General features: G+C 47.5%; 1 protein-coding gene across 1 annotated transcript; it reads right to left on the bottom strand.

The window, feature by feature from the left end:
- Positions 1-660: 660 nt before the first annotated feature.
- Positions 661-20,412, bottom strand: CHRNA3 (cholinergic receptor nicotinic alpha 3 subunit). The gene is made up of 6 exons (XM_045542005.1): positions 20,337-20,412; positions 20,182-20,226; positions 18,882-18,991; positions 11,105-12,116; positions 1,749-1,877; positions 661-741 (listed from the first exon to the last, which is right to left on the bottom strand). The coding sequence occupies exons 1-5, from the start codon at positions 20,355-20,357 to the stop codon at positions 1,749-1,751; spliced, it is 1,317 nt and encodes a 438-aa protein (XP_045397961.1). The 5' UTR covers positions 20,358-20,412; the 3' UTR covers positions 661-741.
- Between the last annotated feature and the right edge of the window lie 318 nt (positions 20,413-20,730).

Here is a 20,730-nt window from a genome sequence, read left to right as displayed (position 1 = left end):
AGCTATCTTAGTTTGTATATATCCCTGATCCCTCTTACGCTGCCATTACTGCTACTTAAGATTTTTATATATAAATTTTATAGACCCCTTCCTTTTGACTTACTGAAACATGAGTCACAGTGGGCTGCAATTCTGTCAGTCTTATTTTTGCACAGGAAAAACATAATGACTAGTGAGAAGATTCAACCTGGTCTGTGGTCAAGATGGTCTGTGAATCATCATCTCTGTCAGTGGTCATTTAGATTCTGAAGCATATTAATAGTATACGATATTCTTTCTTAATTTGTCTAAAGCAGTGTTTCTCAACCAGGGGTAATTTGCCCCTCAGGGGACATTTAACAAAGACTGGAGATACTTTTGGTTGTTATAACTGGTGACGAAGGGGAGTATGTCATTGGCATCCAGTGGTTAGAGGCCAGGGTACTGCTAAAGATCCTACAATGCACAGGACAATCCCCTGTACCCCAACACATACTCATCTAGCCCCAAATATCAAATGTGCCAAGGTTGAGAAACACTTATAGATTCGTGCTATGAAGCTGAATGTTTGTGTCCCCCCCACCAAATTCATATGTTGAAACTTAGTCCCCAATGTGATAGTATTAGAAAGCGCGGTTGGGAGGAGCTGGCCATGTGTGACAACTCACACCCACAGTCCTAGTTCTTTGGGAGGCTGCAGCAGGAGGATCACTTGAGGCCAGGAGTTCAAGACCAGCTGGGTAATATAGCAAGATTCTGTATCTAAAAAACAAACAAAAAAAAAATTAGCCAGGCGTGGTGGCATGTGCCTGTGGTCCTAGCTGCTTGGGAGGCTGAGCCAGGAGGACAATCTCTTGAGCTCAGGAGTTTGAGGTTGCAGTGAGCCATGATTGTGCCACTGCACTCCAGCCTGGGCAACACAGCAAGACCCTGTCTCTTAAAAAAAAAAAAAAAAAAAAACAGACCCCAGGGAGCTAACTAGCCATTTAGCCATGTGAGGACATACTAGAAGGTGCCCTTAATGAGGAAGAGGTCCCCAATACTGAATCTGCTGGTGTCTTCATCTTGCACCTCCCAGCCTCTAAAACCGTGAGGAATTTCTGTTGGGTATAAGCCATTCAGTTTAAGCCACCTTAGTTAATGATCTAAGACAGTTCATTAACAATGAATGAGTGACTAGGCATAATTTCTCATGGTATAGTAATTTAGAATTATGGAAGAGAAATAGTTGAGGCCCTCTGAAAACAAGGCACGGCTCCTAGACTCTTGCAAAACAAAGAATGAGAAATGCACGGTAAGAAATAGTAGTAATGGGGTATTGCTGAAATAGTATAAAACTTCAAGGAGATTATGGGCTAAATAAGCAAAACCATTGGAAGATCTATAGTGGTACCGAGCTGAATGCATTTGTATATTTCTGAACAGCAAGTTTTTCTATCCAGTTACTTCTCAACAACCGAAAAAGGGAAGATTTTTACATGGTCCACAGCATAGCATACTATTTACCACTGTAGAAGAATTATATTTTGACATTTTCTACCTTACCAAAAAGATGAGTTAAATGTTCATTTACCCATAATAAAGACTCTTGATATTTTTCTTGCATGATTTTTTTTTTTTTGACAAAAATCAGGACAACTGCAAAATAAGTAAACCTTGAAATGCCAAAAAACAAAGCTGGTAGCTTGATAACTGAATGTATGTTACCATTAAACAGCCCTCCTCCCTCCCCACACACAAGCCCCTCGGGCACACATGCCGTTTAGTACCTACGCATCTTCCCTGGCCATCAGGGGCTGCAGAAACAATCCTGCTGTCCCTAAAATGCACGCCAGGATGAAAACCCACAGGAAAATACGATCAATCACCATGGCAACATACTTCCAATCATCTTGAATCTGCAAAACAAAAATAAAAATCATAAAAGAGAAAAACACGAAGGGGAAGGCAAAGTGAACACCTTTTCAATACTGAACAATACATATGCTGCAGTGGTAGAAGAAACCCTATTGTCTCTAACATGCAAGAAGCCTTTTTTTCCTAACTGATATAGCTGAGGAAATCCACCATGCCCAAAGTTTTTCCTTATACAGTAGAGGAACAGTATAAAATAATTGACAGGTTAGCTGTTTCAAATCAGAGATTTCTTAATGTACACATAACCAAATTTTTCTAAATTGAATTCCAATTTTATAAAGCTAGTAAAACCAGCTACTTATGTTCCCATGGTAGGATTCTGGCCCTCCGTTAGAATGGATAATAAAATCCAACATCCTTTACCATTGTTACAAAGCACTAGTTATTATCCAGTTTTAGACATGAATTTCCTTTCAACGTCTGTTCCAAAAACGGAAATCAGCACATCAGGACAATCCCATGCTCACCCTTTCTCTCCCACCACCCCCTGGACAATGCGCAGCTGGACCAAGAGTCATCTTCGGTCATCAGGCCTAAGTGTCGTGAAGTTCTGTTTAGTTAAAGAGCAGGCGGAACATCAGATAATCGCTGACCATAAAGTGAAAGATGGAAGAAAGGGCAGGACTAATTGTGTATAATGTAGCCTCGATTTGGGCTTGAAATAGGAAGAATCGTATGGTAATTATACTCCTAGACGATTCAGAAAGCAAAGAAAGCATAATTGAATTGAGAAAGAGAGAGCCCATGAATCATCTGATTTTGAAGCAATAATCACATAACAGGCAGCATGTAATTTAGCAATTTAATTAAGTGTACTGAAAGGGGGCTGGGAGACGATTTTATTTCCTCATTATGAGCCTGAGTAAATGTGTCCTCTTGGTGAAGCTAAGAAATCATAGGTAAAGTTAGAATTATGGTGCCGTATTTGCCACAAGGTGCTTTATTTGAATTCATAAGACTGGTTTGTAAGTGCTTCAAATATACCATAGATTGTGCGACTCCTACCCACCACCTGCTGGCCAAACCTCCTAAGGCTCTTGGAGGCAGGGCCTGGAAAGCAGAGACTTGGAGATAAATTTGATTATAATCTCAGCTCTGCTCCTTTCTAGCTGTGAGAATCTGGGTCAATGCTGTGACCTTCCTTAGCCTCGATTTCCTCATCTGTCAAATGGGTATAAGAATAGTACTTACCTCAGAGGGCTGTTTCAGCAGAGTCGTTAATGAACAGTACCTATTGATATAAGTGTTGATTTCAAAAATGACCCTCATGCAAGTATAAATCTCCATCAGGCAGCAACTCACAGATGGGTTAGCCCAGTGAAGAAAGATAGGACTTGGGTCTTGCACATGAATATAAATCGTGCTGCAAAAAGAGCTAGGTGGACAGGAATTTTATATCTGACTCTTAAAGTCTTTAAAGCACAATGATAGTGGCCATTCTTTGGAAACTTTGGAACTAATGAGTCACAGGTATTAATAGATGTGTTAGGCAAAACGGTGGACTAGCCTAACCCTGGAGCTGGCCCAGAAGCCAGAGAAGACTGTGCTTTAAAGACTCAGAAACCTGGGAAGGTGTGGCCGGGACAGTGTTGTGGGGTGGAGGGGAGTGCTGGGGACAGCTCCGGAGTAGCACTCTTTGCTCCCCTGCCACCTTGCCTGTTCAGCCTGCCCACTCTGGCCCAGAGATGCAGGTTCGGGGGTAGCCTGCAAGCCAAGCAGAGGCCGGCTGAGGGACAGAGCAGGGAACAGGAGGTACCCACTGACTGACTGGCAGAGGCTGAGGCTTCCCCGCCCCCCTCAAGGACCCAATGACTTCAGTCCAGCAGGAGGGTGTCGGAGGAGATCAGAGCCAGGTGGGAGGTAGCGAGATGTCCTTTGAGGGACAAGGCCGCTTGTAGGGGAGGCAGTACACTTGAAGGTTTATCTAGCCCAATGTGTGGCTGTGTGGAACCTCAGCTTGGTGGAGCCTGGGGAGGGGCTCCTCCCCCAAGCACAATTCAGCAAGGATGGCTGACGCCCCCAGGAAAAAGTGAGCTTACAGGCCACAGACACGCCAACTTAGCTAACTGAAAGAAAATCCATGGAGCAAGTCAAGGATTGAAAATACAACATGATATTCTCAGAGATAAGAGAGTACTGGAAACGTGAAGAACAAGCAGTTTTACAGAAACACTAAGTGGAAATAACAAGTATGAACAACAGAAAAGTCGCAATAAAGAATTCAGGAGATGGGGTCACTGGCAGGATGGATGCAGCCCAGGGAAGCAGCAGGGAGGGGAGGGAAGAGACTGAGGAGCTCTCCAGGGGGTGGCAGCAGGGGAAGGAGACACGGAGTGTGGGACAGGCTAAGCTATGGCGAAGCCGTACACAGACAGCTCGGGCTGTGCAGCAGGAGCTCAGGGAAGGAGAAAGAGAAGCGAGGCAGGCAGGAATCTTTACAGAAATCAGAAGCTTGAATCTCCCTGAATTACAAACCAATGGGAACTTCAGAATGCCAGACAGATTAGGAGAGACCCTTACCTAGACATGCAGGATCTGATGTCAGCAGATTTGTCTACAAATAGAAAATTCTAGCAGCTTCTAGAATCCATTATTCTGTCTTCTACACAGAATCCATTATTCACAAAGAACCAACACTCAGATTAGCTTAAAACTTTTCAGAAGTGACACTGAGGCAAAAAGATGGTGGAGCGATGTTTTTTAAGCATTGAAGAGAAAGAACTTCAACCCGGGCATTTTGTATCCAGCTAAACTTTCTCCTAAAAGGGCACATTTTTTACACTTTTTAGCCTTCCAGGCCTCAGAAGGTTTGCCCATAAACACTTTCGGGAAGGCATGCCAATAAGAAGAGAAATAAATCCAGGGGACACCGTAGGATGTATGTGAAGGGTAAGTAAATTTAGTCAAGTTCATTGTACACTAAAGAAAGAAAGGAGTAGCCAAAACAAAAACATACATCCATAAAAATGCAGAACTAAAGCTCTAGCGACATCCAGTGTGGCCAAAGGTGGTGAAGAAGAGCAGAGGGAAGGAGAGTGGGTGGGTGTGAGACAGCGGTCCCCAACCTTTTTGGCACCAGGGACCAGTTTCATGGAAGACAATTTTTCCAAGGATGGGGTGGTGGGGGCTGGGAGTATGGTTTTGGGATGATTCAAGCACATCACATTTATTGTATACTTTATTTCTATTATTACATTGTAATATATAATGAAAGAATTCTACAACTCACCATAATGCAGAATTAGTGGGAACCCTGAGCTTGTTTTCCTACACCTGGGGGTGATGGGAGACAGTGACACTCGAAGTGTGTTGCTTATGTCCAGTCTACTCTGTAATCTCATTTTGGTTGCTGTCACTGCAGAAAACCCTGCTTCACAAAGATAGAATATTAGAAAGGAAAACAGGCTTTCCATTGCTTTTGTGGCAATCTCAGGATATTCCGCCTTGACTTTAATACAGAATGTACAGAGATTTGAGTTGTTTCAAACATACTTTTAGGGCCACCATCATTTGCGATCTCAAGCAATTGATCCTCTTCTAGCACAAAGTTGATTCACTTGGCTTATTCACAAATGGGTCGCGGATCCATTCCTTCCCAATTCAGGGGTCTCTGTGGTTGGGAAAGTAAAGCTCAAATTTGTTTGAAAGCTGAGATAGGTGATCACGCACCAGCTGGGAGAAAGAAGGCCCTGCCTGGCTCAGTCTCTTTCAAAATCTCTGCTAATGTTTGAAACATGCCAAAAATCCCAACGTTCACTCGTTGCCACTATAATTCCAGTTGGCTTTGAATGCAGCCACTTTATCTGCCGACTTGAACACAGTTGTCATTTTTCCCTGAAGTGACAGATTAAGTTCGTTGAGCAGGTTGAATATGTCACCCCAGTAAACAAGTTTTGCGAATCATACTGTCACTAAAATGTGCTGCCAGTGGTGACTTTTTCTAAAAGAAATCTCTGGAGCAGCTCTCATAACTCAAAACCTCTGGCCAGTGATCTACCTTAGGAAAGCCCTGTCACTTCTGCGTGTAAGAGAAGACATGTGTGCTCTGCGTCCATCTCCTCACAGAGCTGCGTGAACAGACGTGAGTTAAGGACATGCACTTTAATGTGGTTGATCATTTTATTAGTAATCACATCCTGCAAAACGTTGTTTAGTTCAGGTGACATTTTTCGGCTAGCCAGCATTTCTCTATGGATGACACTCAGTGCGCAGACTCGCATTCAGAAGCGACCTCCTTGACCTGAGTAGTGAGACCAGAAAGCCGTCCAGTCACGGCAGTCACTCCGTCCATGCATATACTGACACAAATGACCGATTCAGTTTTCCTGATATGTGATCATCCAAAGACTTGAACAGTTCTGCAGCTGTGGTGATGGTTGGCCACAAAAGTGCACATAACATATCCTCATGCATGTCCTCCTGAAAAAATATCTCACACAAAAACAAGCATTGTTGCCTTGTTGTCAACATCAGTAGACTCATCAACCTGGATTGCGTACCATGGTGACTCATTAATCCTCTCTAGCAGTTGTGCCTCAGTATCCTCTGCTGTTTCATCAATTTGTCTAGATATGGTGCTAGCCGAAAGAGGAGCATGTGCCACCTTTTGAACTGCGGCCTCTCCTAAAAGTTCACGGCAACTGTCCTTAGCGGCAGGCAGAATCAACTCTTCACCAATAGTAAAGGGCTTCTGAGCTTTAGCAATGCAGTTAGCCACTAGGAAGGATGCTCTCAGTGCGGACACATCTGATGAAGTGGTGGCCTTCAATAACTGCTTCTGTTCTTCGTGTTCACTTTTGTTTTTCTTTTGAAAAACTCCAAAGGCTTGTCTTTTAATGCGGGGGCCGGGGAGGGGGCGGTGCTTGGTCTCCATGTGGGGAAGCAGTTCTGACGGTTTGGTTTCATGGTCACATATTACACAAAGCCGGTTTGGAGAACGTGAACCACCTGTTGCAATGAACCCGTGATTTAAGCAGGACTCTTGGTATTTTCTTTTAAATGCAGCTTTCATTTTGTTGGCAGCCTTAGAGTCTTCTGCTGTCTCCTCATTGGGTCTTTCCCCCTTTGCGAAGAAGCTCTCCAGAAGTGTTTGGCTTTTGCCCATTTTCGCTAGGGTTAGCTTGTGGCCTTACCAACACTGTGACTGAGACAAGTGCACAGTGAGGGAAAGAGGCACGGAGAGAAGTGGTAAATAAAACAATAGGTGGGCCACGTGCAGACTAAAATAAGTGTCAGATTCGGACTTAAAGCCTGCCACCAGCTGCAGCTGTACAACTGAAGTACATCAACTCACTTGCCACTGTAAAGCCTGCCGCCAGATGCAGCTTAATTGTCACTTGCCACTCACTGATAGGGTTCTGATATGAGTCTGCAAGTAATTGATTTATTATGGTCTCTGCAGTCAAACCTCTCTGCTAATGACAATCTTATTTGCAGCTGCTCCCCAGCACTAGCATCACTGCCTCAGCTCCACCTCAGATCATCGGGCATTAGATTCTCATAAGGAGTGCGCGTCCTAGATCCCTCACGTGTACAGTTTACAGTAGGGTTCGTGCTCCTGTGAGGATCTAATGCTGCAGCTGATCTGACAGGAGGCAGAGCTCAGGCGGTGATGTGAGCAATGAGGAGCAGCTGTAAATATAGATGAAGCTTCACTCACCTGCCCACCACTCACTGTCTGGTGTGTAGCCTGGTTCCTAAACAGGCCACAGACCGGTACCAGTCCCTGGCCTAGGGGACCACAGGTGTAAGACACAGATACTGAGAAATATAAGAGACCGATGGATGGAGAAGGGAAGTTGGTGTGGGTTTAAATCAGTCAGGAATAGCTACAGAAGAATAAATGCAGAACATACGCGGCCCATTACCCATCTGACATGGAAATAAAGAATAAATGGAAAATATGAAATGACAGAAATTTAACCCTGATAAAACAGTAATTACAACACATGTAAATTAATAAATCATTAATCAAAAGTCAGGCTCCTATCGGAATGAAATTTTATCTATATCTATATATCTCAACCAAACAGAAGATAAAAGTTGTCTCCATTATCAGCTAGAAAGATCACAGCTGCGATCCGTGCACACCTCCAGGGCCCAGAGAGCAACTGGACGACGGACCCACCCCTGAGCCGTCGGCCTCAGAACCACTGTCAGCAAACAGCACGTGCACAGGTGAGCTCCCTAACCAGTTTCCTAATCTGGTAACCCTACCCTAGCCCTAGCTCTGAACTTAGGGTATTATTGCTAATGAAAGTCCTCACTAATAAGACTAAGTGTGAGCAAAGGGGATGGCCAAGGCCCGACGCTACTCCCCCTCAGCACCCCTGAGTGTGTCCAGGCTCCTAACACACTCAGGAGACGGACGGCTCTGGGAAAACAGCCTCGGCCTCAGGCTAGGCTCCTAGGAGCCAAGGACAGTTAAAACCAGCCAAGCTAGAGCCAGACGGTGTCATAGTGTCAGTCGCTCAGTAAGAGGGAAAGCAGCAGTCCTTCAGACAGCTCAGCTCTACTTTGAGCACTGAGCGGGCACCTTTATTCTAGCACTCGCTACCCTCTTCCAGACAGGCTGCCATGTGGCCTGCTGGCCAGATTTCTGCTTTCTCTGGAAAAACTAGATGATCTGGCAATAATGGGTCCACACTCCCACGTGGAAACAGATGACCAGAGTTGAGCAGTGACTGCCCCTTGAGATCAGCCGTGTGCCACTAGTTTGCCACAGACTCCACCCCTCCCTGTTGCCACATTCAGGCCATTTCACTAATTTACCTGCCTCATACTTAAGTTTGTGACCTCCCTTTTAATAAGAATTTTTTAACATGTCTGTCTCCATGCCTTAGACCCTTCTGAAACTCTAACACTTTGTATAGTGTCCAGCATATAACTTTGGGAATAAAGGAAATTTCTAATAGCCTGACAAAGGCTAGAGTATGAGTACTTACATCTCAACCTTCAGTAAAATCATTGCTAACTTAAATGATTATTTTAAAAATGAGTAAAGAAAGGATAGAGAATGTCTACAAGAGTTACCAGTGTTAGACACGAGATTTTAACTGATTATTTACTTATACCCAACAATTGCTTCAACTGAGTGCCTGACTCTTGGGCTCAATGACTAGGATCAGCGGGAGGTTTTGCATGCTCAGGTGGGTGGAGGTGAGGAGATGAAGGCGGCCATGGCTGTCTCCCTCCTGTCCTCTACTGCAGTGTGCCACTCACCCTGAATTAAAGAGGCTCCAGACATTCCTTATCAATGTTAATTACCTACCATGGCTCAGGGGCTGAAATTATCTGGTAATTAGATCTTTGCTAATAAACAACTTAAGGCAGAGCCACTTAATTTTAAAGCAGAGCTTCTTTATAAAATTAAGTGTGACCCTGGTAACTTTGGTGGTATACAGAGAGTCATAGAGTAGCCAGATGTGACATTTAGTGTAAAACTTTCCTATTCTTAGTATTTGACATAAATCCTAAGTTCTTAAATTTGAGCATAAAATTTTTAGAGAAAATAGAACAGTCTGCCTGATTAAAACAGGCAGGAGCTGGACACAGTGGCTCACACCTGTAGCCCTAGCTACTTGGGAGGCCAAGGCAGGAGGATTGCTTGAGGCTAGGAGTTCAAGACCAGCCTGGGCAACTTAGTGACATGCTCCCCCCTCCACGCCCATCTCACACCAAAAAAAAAAAAAAAGGGCAAAAGAATGTGAATGGATATTTAACAAAGGAAGATATCCAAATAGCCAAGAAGCATATGAAAAAGAGCCCTAATAATTACTCAACAGGAAAGTGCTAATTAAAACAGTGCTGAGATACCACTTCACACATGTTGGTGAGGATGTGAAGCAACTGGAACTCTCAAACATTGCCAGGGGAGTGTCAAATGGTTCAAATACCTTGGAAATCTTACAGTATCTGCTAAAGTTAAAAATACATCTCTGCAATGATCCAGCAATTCCACTCCTAGGTATATATCCAAGAGAAATGGGAGTATATATTCACCAAAAGACATGAATAAGAATGTTTACAGCAGATTTATTCACAGTAGCTCCAAACTGGAAATAACCATATGCCCAAAAATTGTAAACCAAAGAAACAGAAGGCAGTGTTACAGTTATATTATGGAATATTACACACTAACAAAAAAAGAAACAGCAAAAAGGATGAACCTCAAAGACATGTTGAATGAAAGAAGTCAGACACAAAAGAGTTTATACTATGTGATTCCATGTACATGAAGTTCAAGAACAGGTAATAGTGGCTGGGCACGGTGGCTCACGCCTGTAATCCTAGCACTCTGGGAGGCCGAGGTGGGTGGATCGCTCGAGCTCAGGAGTTCGAGACCAGCCTGAGCAACAGCGAGACCCCGTCTCTACTAAAAATAGAAAGAAATTATGTGGCCAACTAAAAATATATATAGAAAAAATTAGCCAGGCATGGTGGCGCATGCCTGTAGTCCCAGCTACTCGGGAAGCTGAGGCAGGAGGATTGCTTAAGCCCAGGAGTTTGAGGTTGCTGTGAGCTAGGCTGACACCACAGCACTCACTCTAGCCCAGGCAACAGAGTGAGACTCTGTCTCAAAAAAAAAAAAAAATAAAAAAGAACAGGTAATAGGAATCAATGTCAAAGAAGTCAGGATAATGGTTGTCGAGTGGGGAGGGAGATACTGACTGGGCAGGGTTACTGGGGAACTTTCTGGGGCACTGGGAATGTTCTATAGCTTTACCTGGATCCCGATTCCACGGGTGTATACATAATGTAAAAATTCATTGAGATGTACACCTAGGAAGTGTGCACTTTATTCCATGTAAATTATACCTCAAAGGGCACACACACACACACGATTGCAAAGTAAAAATTAATATGTAACATCAGCTCATTAATACTAACTGGCGATGACCTGGCCGCATGCCCCTTTCCAGCCCATCTCCCAATCCGCTCTCTTGGCGTCAGGTGTTCTGATGGGCCAGACTGCTGGCAGCCCGGTGGCTAACTTCAGAGCACCACATAGTAACGCTAACAAGCTTTATCATCCCATTTTACAGATGAGAAAACAGGCTCAGAGAGGCGACATATAACTGGTCTGAACACAGGCTACTGACTCCAGAGTCTAATTTCTTAACCCCCACCCCATGCCTCGCCCCACAAAGAAGACATCAATGTTTGTTGACTGAATGAATGACCGATACAATAACAGCTATATCCTTACCTCTTTGGCTTCATTCTGCGCTTTCATATTTTCAGCAATGTACTTGACACTTTGGATGGCTTCTTTGATTTCTGGTGATAAAGCAGAGAGGGACAGCACAGCATCGACAGATTCAGAACTGGAGCTTCTCGTGAGGTTGGCGCTGAAATTCGAGATTTTTATCCTGCGGTGGTGGCAGTAGCCACATATCCCATCCTGGCAGGGGTAGCCTTCCTTGCAGCCTTTGGGCTCTGCGCGGCTGAAGCAATTCAGATTCGAGAGCTCGGCACCGTAGAGGGGCCTTGGCTTCGGAGTGTGTCCCTCGCTGCTTGCCGGCCTGGTCATGAACATGACCCTGGGGAGCAAGTTCAGGAATATGGTCTTCACCCACGCGGGCATCGTGTGCGTGGTCGGGGTTCTGTAGTGCACGTTGAGCACAAAGACCGTGATGACGATGGACAGGGTGACGAAAATCATGGTGAACAGGAGGTACTCTCCGATCAGGGGGATGACCAGCGAGGTGGAGGGGATGGTCTCGGTGATCACCAGGAGAAACACGGTCAAGGAGAGGAGCACGGAGATGCAGAGGGTCACCTTCTCGCCGCAGTCGGAGGGCAGGTAGAACACGAGCACGGTGAGGAAGGAGATGAGCAGGCAGGGGATGATAAGGTTGATGGTGTAGAACAAGGGCAGGCGCCGGATGTACAGTGAGTACGTGATGTCGGGGTAGATCTCCTCGCAGCAGTTGTACTTGATGTCGTGTTTGTAGCCTGGGGCTTTGATGATGGCCCACTCGCCGCTCTCCCAGTAGTCCTTGAGGTTCATGGAGGAGCCGATCAGGACCAGGTCGATTTTTGCCTTGTCGTAGGACCAGGAACCGAACTTCATGGTGCAGTTTTGGTAATCGAATGGGAAGTAGGTCACATCGATTTTGCACGAGCTCTTAAAGATGGCTGGAGGGATCCACGTCACTTCCCCTGTGTACTTGAGTAAGGCTTTGGTCTTGTCGTCCACCTGGAAGTCCCCAACGGCACTGCAAAGGCAAAGAGGAGGCGCAGCATCACTACTGCATGGCCAGCTAGTCCGGCTTCTCGCGGCAAGGCATGATTGGTAAAGCTGCGGAAGGTGAGAGCTAAAAAAGTGCCATTAAAGGTCACCCAGTTCACCGCCCCGTTTACCCAGGGAGTACTGGGGCCCATCACAGGTTCATTCCATGCTGGTATTTATAGAGACACTCCCAAATGCTAGAAAAGGATTTTCCCCCCTTTAATTAAAGAAATGGGATGAGGCCGGGCGCGGTGGCTCACGCCTGTAATCCTAGCACTCTGGGAGGCCGAGGCCGGTGGATCGCTCGAAGTCAGGAGTTCGAGACCAGCCTGAGCAAGAGCGAGACCCCATCTCTACTAAAAATAGAAAGAAATTATCTGGCCAACTAAAAATATATATAGAAAAAATTAGCTGGGCATGGTGGCGCATGCCTGTAGTCCCAGCTACTTGGGAGGCTGAGGCAGGAGGATCGCTTGAGCCCAGGAGTTTGAGGTTGCTGTGAGATAGGTTGATGCCACGGCACTGTAGCCTAGGCAACAGAGCAAGACTCTGTCTCAAAAAAAAAGGAATGGGATGAGAGTCGTCAGCCTGGAGCCAGGAGCTTAGGCAGCCTTTTGGATGATTTGCCACCTGCTGTCCCTGTGGCTTGAACCTCGTGGTTTGGGCCGTTCTTCATTCAGTCTGCACTGGGCACCCAACACGTATGTGAAACCAGGCTGTGGAGCTGGAAGGGGCTGCACAGACCCCCCCTGTGGGAGCCCACTGCCATTACACTGAACCTTGGCAGATGGGTTTATTTCCAAGCCCTTCCCCCGGATCCCAATTCTTCCATTCCCCGCGCTCCCCTGCTTCCCAGCACGGCTTTCCAGCAAACACTCACGTCTTCTACCTCCTTGTCCTTCAAATTTAGCACAACAGCTTTCTTCACCTTCTATTTCCCTATCTGTCCCCATTGTCTCCCTATATTTCTTCTCCCTTCCTTTTCCCCATGTGTGCCCTGACCTTCTTTTCACACAGAGATATACATCTTTCTCAGAGTGGTCTTGTTGGCTTGTTCAACGGAAGGTCAGCTGCTGATAAACTCAATACCACAGGGTTTTGCATGCGGCGTTCCATCCACAATGGCCAGATGGGGGCATCTGACAGCAAGGCCAGTTGGTCCTCAGAACAATGCCCCTGCCCAGGGAAGCCTTGGTGGCATTTCCTTAGATTGGCCCTATTGGGTTTCTTAGCATTCTGCAGGCCAAGGCTTTCATGTCCTTCAAAATGGAGCAGCCACCACCTCCCTTTGCCTTGTACCTGCAGAGCTGAAAACAGTTACAAAACCTAAACACTTAGGGATATCCTTATGTTGCTGTTTCTGAATAGGAACCTGTGAAAACAGAAGGGGAATGTTCTGGTGCATGTCTTTTCCCCCTGCTAGTCTCTGGCCCTTGTACCCTCATGTGCCTCGGTCGCAGTACAGCCATTACACCGGAAGGCTCAATGCCAAAGCCACTACCCACCTTTACTCCAGCCGGCTGGTTTGCCCCAAAGGGCCCTGCTGAGTTTATATTATACATTCTTAGCCCACACTTCACTCCTACTGTGCCCCCAATTTCCCACAAGATTATCCCCAGCTCCAGGTTCCAGGAGGCGACAGATGTGCGAGGATTGACATGGAGGTGGGGAACCACACAGCCCCTGTTGACCCAGCCCACGTCTAGCCCCCAAGGGCCCCCAGTGCCACTGGGCTAAGCAGAAGGTTGAAAAGACCCTCAGGAAGACAGAAGCCTCCTGAACAACATTCCTACAGAATCTTGGCTCAACAAAATGTCAGAGCACTGAGGGACCTTCAAAGCCCAGGGTCTAGTCCAAGGGGTGACAAACCGCTGCCCAGGGGCCTGCCCCCTAGTTCTGTAACTAAATTATTATTGGAACAGAGTCACTCCCATTTGTTGTCTATTGTCTATGGCTACTTTTGAAGCTCCAAGGGCAGACCTGAGTAGCTGTGACAGAGACAATATGACCCACAAAGCCTAAAATATTTACTCTCTGGCTCTTTGCAGAAAACATTTGCTGACCCCTGCTCTAGTCCAACCCCTTCATTTTGCTGAAGAGGAAACAGAGGGTCAGAGAATATGAATGATTTGCTCAAGGTCCCACAAAGAGTTTGTGGCAGTCTCGGCCATTCACTTGAGTCCCCATGTGAGGAGACACAAAAGTGTGTGAGTACCCAAAGGACATACCCCAGAGATAATCCTAGCTTGGCTGCAGTGCTCGTTTCTGGGTGTCCTGGTCGCGACAGCTGCTGCCCACAGAAACCCTTGGCTGTGTCTGCCCAGCTCAGAAGGCCTGTGTGTGTCCAGAGCAATGTCAACTGTCCTATCTCTGCCGCCAGGAGACAAGGTGAAGACTCAGCCTGGGATCGGGGTCTGGCATGGCACCAGCCACATACACGGCACTCGGTAAATATTTGTTTACCAAATGAATGACCAAAATATAAATCACGATCACACGCCCCTAAGGAGCCCAAGAGACGGCTGGCAGCAAAGGGTGGCAGAGGCGGGAGGGGTCTGAGCAACTCACCACCAATCCATGTGGGCTGATTAAAGAAAGTGGGGGGGGCACGGGTACAAATGATGGGCTGAGCTGTCACTTTAACACAAGGGAAGCTGAAGAACATAAATGGGGCGAGGGTGGTGAGTGGTATGAGAAAGATCACGATGGTAGAGGTTTTTTAAATCTCTCTAAATTCCCTCAGAAAAATAGGGCAACCAGGATAGCAAAAGAACCCACCTACTGACAACGTCATCTGTGCAGTTAGGTTACACCGTATGCCCCGACCTCAGATGTGCGAGCGCAGCCAGACCAGCGCCACCAACAGGACACGCAGGGCCCATGTGGGATCCGCACCGGGTGGAGGTAACCAGGGGAGGGAAGGGGGGTTCTCATGTCCTAAAAATCTCCAAGAAGCAGCTGCCCCTCACGACAGAGGACCCCGCTCCACACTGAATCCTCAGCAAGGGAACAGCAAAACACAGGGGCTCCCGGGTTCCGCTCTGTGGGCAAGAATGAAAAAAGACTGTGGGACTCCACCTAGGGTCTGCAGAGAGGTCAGGGCTGCCGTGGGCTCTTGAGCCTCTCAGAAATGCCTCCCCAAACCTCCCTGCCAGGACAGAGACCCACTCAGAGAAGAGGCTGCTTAGGGCAGGATCCAGACTGAACAGGGTAGGAAACTGGGGATGAGAAGAGATAGGAGGTTTAGAAACCAGAGAAGTTGGTATCCAGAGGCAGCAGCTTGTGGACTGTGGAAGGGCCACCCAGAGAGGCCAGGCTTGTGTCACCTGAAGGTAACTAACTGAAGAGGGGACTCTTATGCAGCCGCAACGAGAAGACCTCTCTGTTCCCCCCATCCCCTCCAGGAACCTGTCCTGAAAGTGCAGCAAAGACCATCTACTCAAACAAGAGCAACAGGACCCCGTACAAACACATGGTAAGGAAGACACAAAAACAAGTGACCGAACGGCCACACAAGTAGAAAAGGGCACGACATAGAACAGAGCCACGAAGCAGGTGAAGCCGACTATGATCCGATATCACAAATTACGCTGAAAGAAACTAAGCAATCTTTAGAAACTGTGAAAGAGCAGCATGAATCAGAAATAGAAAAGATAAGAAATCATTTGGCTATGCAACAGGAGGACGTATAAATAACTGATAGAACATAGGAAAGAATTAGGAAAAAGGAAGAAAAAAATCATTTTAGAAACAAAGATGAAATTAAGAGAAGCGTAAGAACACGCAGACACCATGGAAAGCGTAGTCATGGAAATAGAAAGACAGAAAGGAGAAAAAAAATCTTCTACAATCCAACAGAAAGAAAGAATTTGAGAGACTATAACATGTAGAGAATATAGGCAAAGAAGTTCCAAAATATATATATATATATAAATGAGTTTCTAGAGAGAAAATCAAAGCAATAGAACAGAACAAAGCTTACTAACTATAATTAAAAAAAAAAAAAAAACTTTCCTGGACTAAAAGAAGGCTTATTACGTACCCAGTGCAGAGTAAAACAACTAGACTTTAAAGACAAAGGGAAGAATCCCTTGGGTAGCCACACAAAAAGAACAATCCACTTATAAAAAGATGGCCAACCATCCCCCCTTTCCCAGGGAAATCCAGGTCTACATCTGTGGTCCTGCCATGCTTATTAACAGTGTCTCCTTTTCCTCTCAAAAGTCACTCTATTTTACCAGAAAAACACAATTAGATTCGCATCAGAGTTTGACAGTAACACTTTACACTGGAAGACAGTGAGACGGCATTTTAAAGATTTTCCTGGAAGGAAAATAGGAGGCAAGAATGCAACACCCAGCCAAGTGACCTAAAAGTATTCTCTAGAAAGGTTACAGTGAGTTTACATCACAGGAGAAACTTTGGTATAAGAAAAAAGATGTCTCTGTGTTAAAAATGAAGAGAAGCCCCCAACAGGGGGCCAATCTTGAGCATCCTAAGTTCTCACTAGGAGAGAGATGATGAGGTGGATGATTTTCTGTAAGATGTTGTTTTCAGCTTCGGATTCCAAGGAAATTCTTTATGATATTTGCTCTTTTCCATATCAGTTTGAAGCATTTCATTATGTCTCTCATTATTATTAAAATCATACATCCTAAAGCCCCCCAGTGGCTCACCCAAGATTGCCAGCAAGAAAACAGCAAGAAAACCCAAAACATAAAATTTTTGCCCCTTTTCTTAATTCTCCTTAGCAAAAACTCTCTACACCCTGCTCAGTTCCCTAAGAGCCTTTGGACCATGAGATTTCTATGACAGCTCACAGAGAAAGGAAAAAATTCTGCACACCAGTTAAGTTTATCTTGTTTCCCAGTTCTTTGAGGACCAGTCTACAAATATAAATGACATAGAAGAAACATATGTATAAATGCTGTGTTTCCTTGGAAAAATAGTAAATAAAACAAGGACTGTCTTTGGAGTAGACCTCCTTTTGTTTTTGCCAAAGACCAGGAAGTGGGATTCAGCAAAAATCACAGCTTCTCCAGTCCCGATACTAATCGTAAAACCCACAGTACTAAGACTAATAGTAAAACATATTCGTGTGTACTAATACAGGATAAAAACCTAAACACAGAGTGCTTTTATTCACTACAATCAGATTAGATTAACTCCACATGAAGTGTTTTGCTAAAAAATGTTTCATGGTTAAAATATTCTAACTCTGGAGATAAAGCACAGGTGAAAAAAAAATGGTATCTTTCAATGCCTGGAGAACAAATTAGTACATGCTGTAAAATACCAACTAAAATTTATATTAGCCCAATAAAACAGCTTAAATGTGGAAAGTGTCAGTTTTGTGTGGGTTTAGGGAAGAGAGATGGGCAGGCTCAGACTGGCAGGGGAAGAACCTTTGCAAGAGAAAGAGAGAGAAGCTTCCCGACACTGGTGGGAAGGTGCACGAGTGGGGTCCAGACGAGACTGGAGGTGGCCCACTGCGAGGGCTGCCCGTGAGCAGCTTCCCTGCATGGCAGGAACCACCCACTCACCTCTCAGTCCCGGACTCACCCTTCTCAACTACAACTGGGATGCAGCCACCCAGATGGGCTGGGATCCTGGGGCCCAGACAGCTCATCCTACTCTGCATGTGGGAACCCCACTTCACCTGCTGGGGGGCCACCCATCCTTTCCCCAAGGCTCAGACTGTTTCCTGATGGGAGGAGGAGGGTAACTGTCTGCTTGCAGGCTTGCTGTGGGGGAGAGCAAAGAAGAGGTTTGAGGGCAGGGGCAGAGGCAGGCTGAGGGTGCCCAGCTGAGCCCCTCGACCACAGGCCCCAAACAGCAGACTGCTGAGACCACCCCGGGCCTGGCCCTGCCACACGTCCACTGAGTAAAGTCACTCTGGGCCTCATCCCACACCTGAGGAATGTTGGGATGGGCCAGATCTGTGATCCCCAAAGCAGGTGGGCCATCACAGCCCCCAGGACAGCTTTGTGAGAACACACATTCCTGGGCCCACCCCAAACCCACTGAGTGTTTCTGTGGCGCAGGAGCTGGGGACAAGTATACAGACTTTTTTGGCTAATGTAATACATATTAACTTCAGAAAAGACAATGAGGAACAATGAGAAAATATTTTAAATACAGGCACCTATATGTTTAACAAGCTCCTTGGTAACTGCCAGGCAGCAGGCTGGGAACCCTGAGACTACATGACTCAGGATCACCTGGCTGTGACCTTCTCCAACACCCTCATTCTCTCTCAGAGAAGACAGTGAGGAGGGCACCGTGTACTCCCGTTCCTGTCTGTGCACAGGCCGGTAACAGATGCCACCCTCGGGGCCCTCCCCTGGAATCTCAGGCTCCCCACACACACTGGGGCCGGTGCCCGGATCCTTCCAGCCTTACATCCCACAGCGCAGCCAAGGAGGTCACTCCTGCCTCCCCGAGCCCTCCCTGCTCCATCTCCCCTTCCTCAGACCCTACATGACCTCCAAGACCAGCTTCAAATGCCACTTCTTCCCCCAAGCTTTCCGAGATGCCCCTCCTCCACCCACACACGGCCCCCCTTTGAAGCTGCTCTCTGTGGCTCACTGGCACCTCTGGTACTTGGTATATAGTAGTTGCTCAATAAGAACTTGCAGAATGAGCTAATGAATACAGCCCTCTTGCCAAAGGCCCAAGGAAGGCCAGGCTGGAAGCACAGTGGGCCTAGGACCCAGGGCCCAGGCTGACAGCCGGCCACCCAGCACCTTACTTGTTATACAGCACGATGTCTGGCTTCCAGATCTTCTGTGCAGGGACACGCATGAACTCCGCCCCGTCGTAGTCAGAGGGGTTCCACTTCAGCTTGTAGTCGTTCCAGATCTGGGGGGAAGAGGCAGGGAAGGAGGACACAGCAAAAGGACCAGCCTGTTTTATTTCTCTTGACATCACCCATCTTGGTGACTCCCCCCGCCCGCCCCCCCCACCATGTGTCACTGAGCCGCCTCTGTGCCGCCCATGCAGCCTGATTTCTCACGTGGGCGCAGTGAGGGGAGCGTGCTGGGCCGAGTGTGCAGGCTGCCTCCTGGCCCTAGGAGAGCCACTGCCTCCAGGACTGTGTGCAAGCCCAGCTCCTCACCGGTAAAACAGGGGCCACTGGTGCTTTCTCTGGTCACTTCCAGTGCCAAGTCCAGGTCCCTGCCTTAAGCTCCTGCTGTTTACATCCCCTGAAATGGCTCTCTAGGGGTTGTTTCAGACAAGTCCCCCATGAAGCCCCAGTAAGGGGATGTGCTCCAATCACACACAGAACCCTGTCCACCTCAAGGTCAAGCAAGGCCGGCCTCTGAAAGGTTCCAGGAGAAGGAGCCGTGATCCCATCAGGGTCCAAGAAGTGTTTGGGTGCAGAGGCTGGGAGGTCTGATCCTGAGCACCCAGGAGGGGAGAGGTGAGGCCGCGGCCACAGAGGGAGCAGGTACTATCGAGTGCAGGTGGGGCACTGTGCCCATCTGGCTTTCCAGCCTCCCGGGGACGAAGGCTGCATGAGCTGAGTGCTCGGCTGGCCAGCCTGGCAGAAGGGTCACCGTCAGGCCAATGGGCCATTATGTCTCTCAGAGGTCTGGACAAAGCCTCCGGGGGAGGACACATGGAAGTTAATTTGATGGCCTCAATCTAAACAGAAAAACCCAGAGTCCCTACTCCCACCCTACCAGCAACGACAACAGCACCTGATTCTGACTTTAGAGTGAGTTTCTGGCAAGAGGAAGGGACCACCCCAGTGTTGGGGGCCAGGGCTCCCCTCCCAGGCCTGTACCATTTTGCTGTGGAGAAGGTCTCTGTCTCCAGGCTGCAGTCTGTCCACCTGTGACTTGAGGGGCCAGGCCTTGTGGTCCTTCCAGCGGGACTGTAGAGCAGTGTATGTGACCCAAACCCCTGAAGAGACAGATCTGCCAGTCGGCAGACCCTGATCTGGGTCCATGACGAGGAAGCCTGGCCTTTGGGCCCCTCTTGGTTCACGGCCAGCAAACACAGAAGTCACCACCAGGGGGCAGCAGTGCGTAGGGCCTGGCACTTACTTGTTTGAGCCACAGGTTGGTCTCCATGATCTGGTTCACTTCATCCTGGAAAGAGAAATTAAAGCGGACAGGCGGGTTACACAAACAACGCTTGCTCTGGGAAGGCTCCTCCAGAAGCCCCGCACCCCATGGCCAGGCTCCCGGCCAGCACTCACCACCTTCACCAGCTGAGACATGGACACCTCAAAGTGGATGATGACTGGGTCGGACACGTTGGCCACGGGCCGGATGATCTCATTGTAATCTTCAAAGAGTCGCTCAAACAGCCGGTGCTCGGCCTCCGAGGCCCTGGCCACTGCGGGAGGCAGCAGTGTCAGTCGGGGGCGATCACTGCTGTCCACAGCCCAGCCCCGGACATCACCCATCCACAGCTTCCCCTCCAGCGACTGGGGGTACGCTTTGGAGCCCCAGACTTCCAGGCTAAGTCCCGCCCCCTTGAGTTACACACTGGGAAACTGAGGTCCCAGAGGGGCAGGATCCCACCAGCTTACACACATTCAGGGAGAAGCACAGCGGTCACAAGCCTGGGCTCTGAAGCTGGTGCAAAGC

Source organism: Lemur catta, chromosome 1, assembly GCF_020740605.2.
Source record: "Lemur catta isolate mLemCat1 chromosome 1, mLemCat1.pri, whole genome shotgun sequence".
Lineage (NCBI taxonomy): Eukaryota > Metazoa > Chordata > Mammalia > Primates > Lemuridae > Lemur > Lemur catta.
Note: the sequence above shows the minus strand (reverse complement) of the source record. Positions and strands in the feature narration are given on the sequence as shown.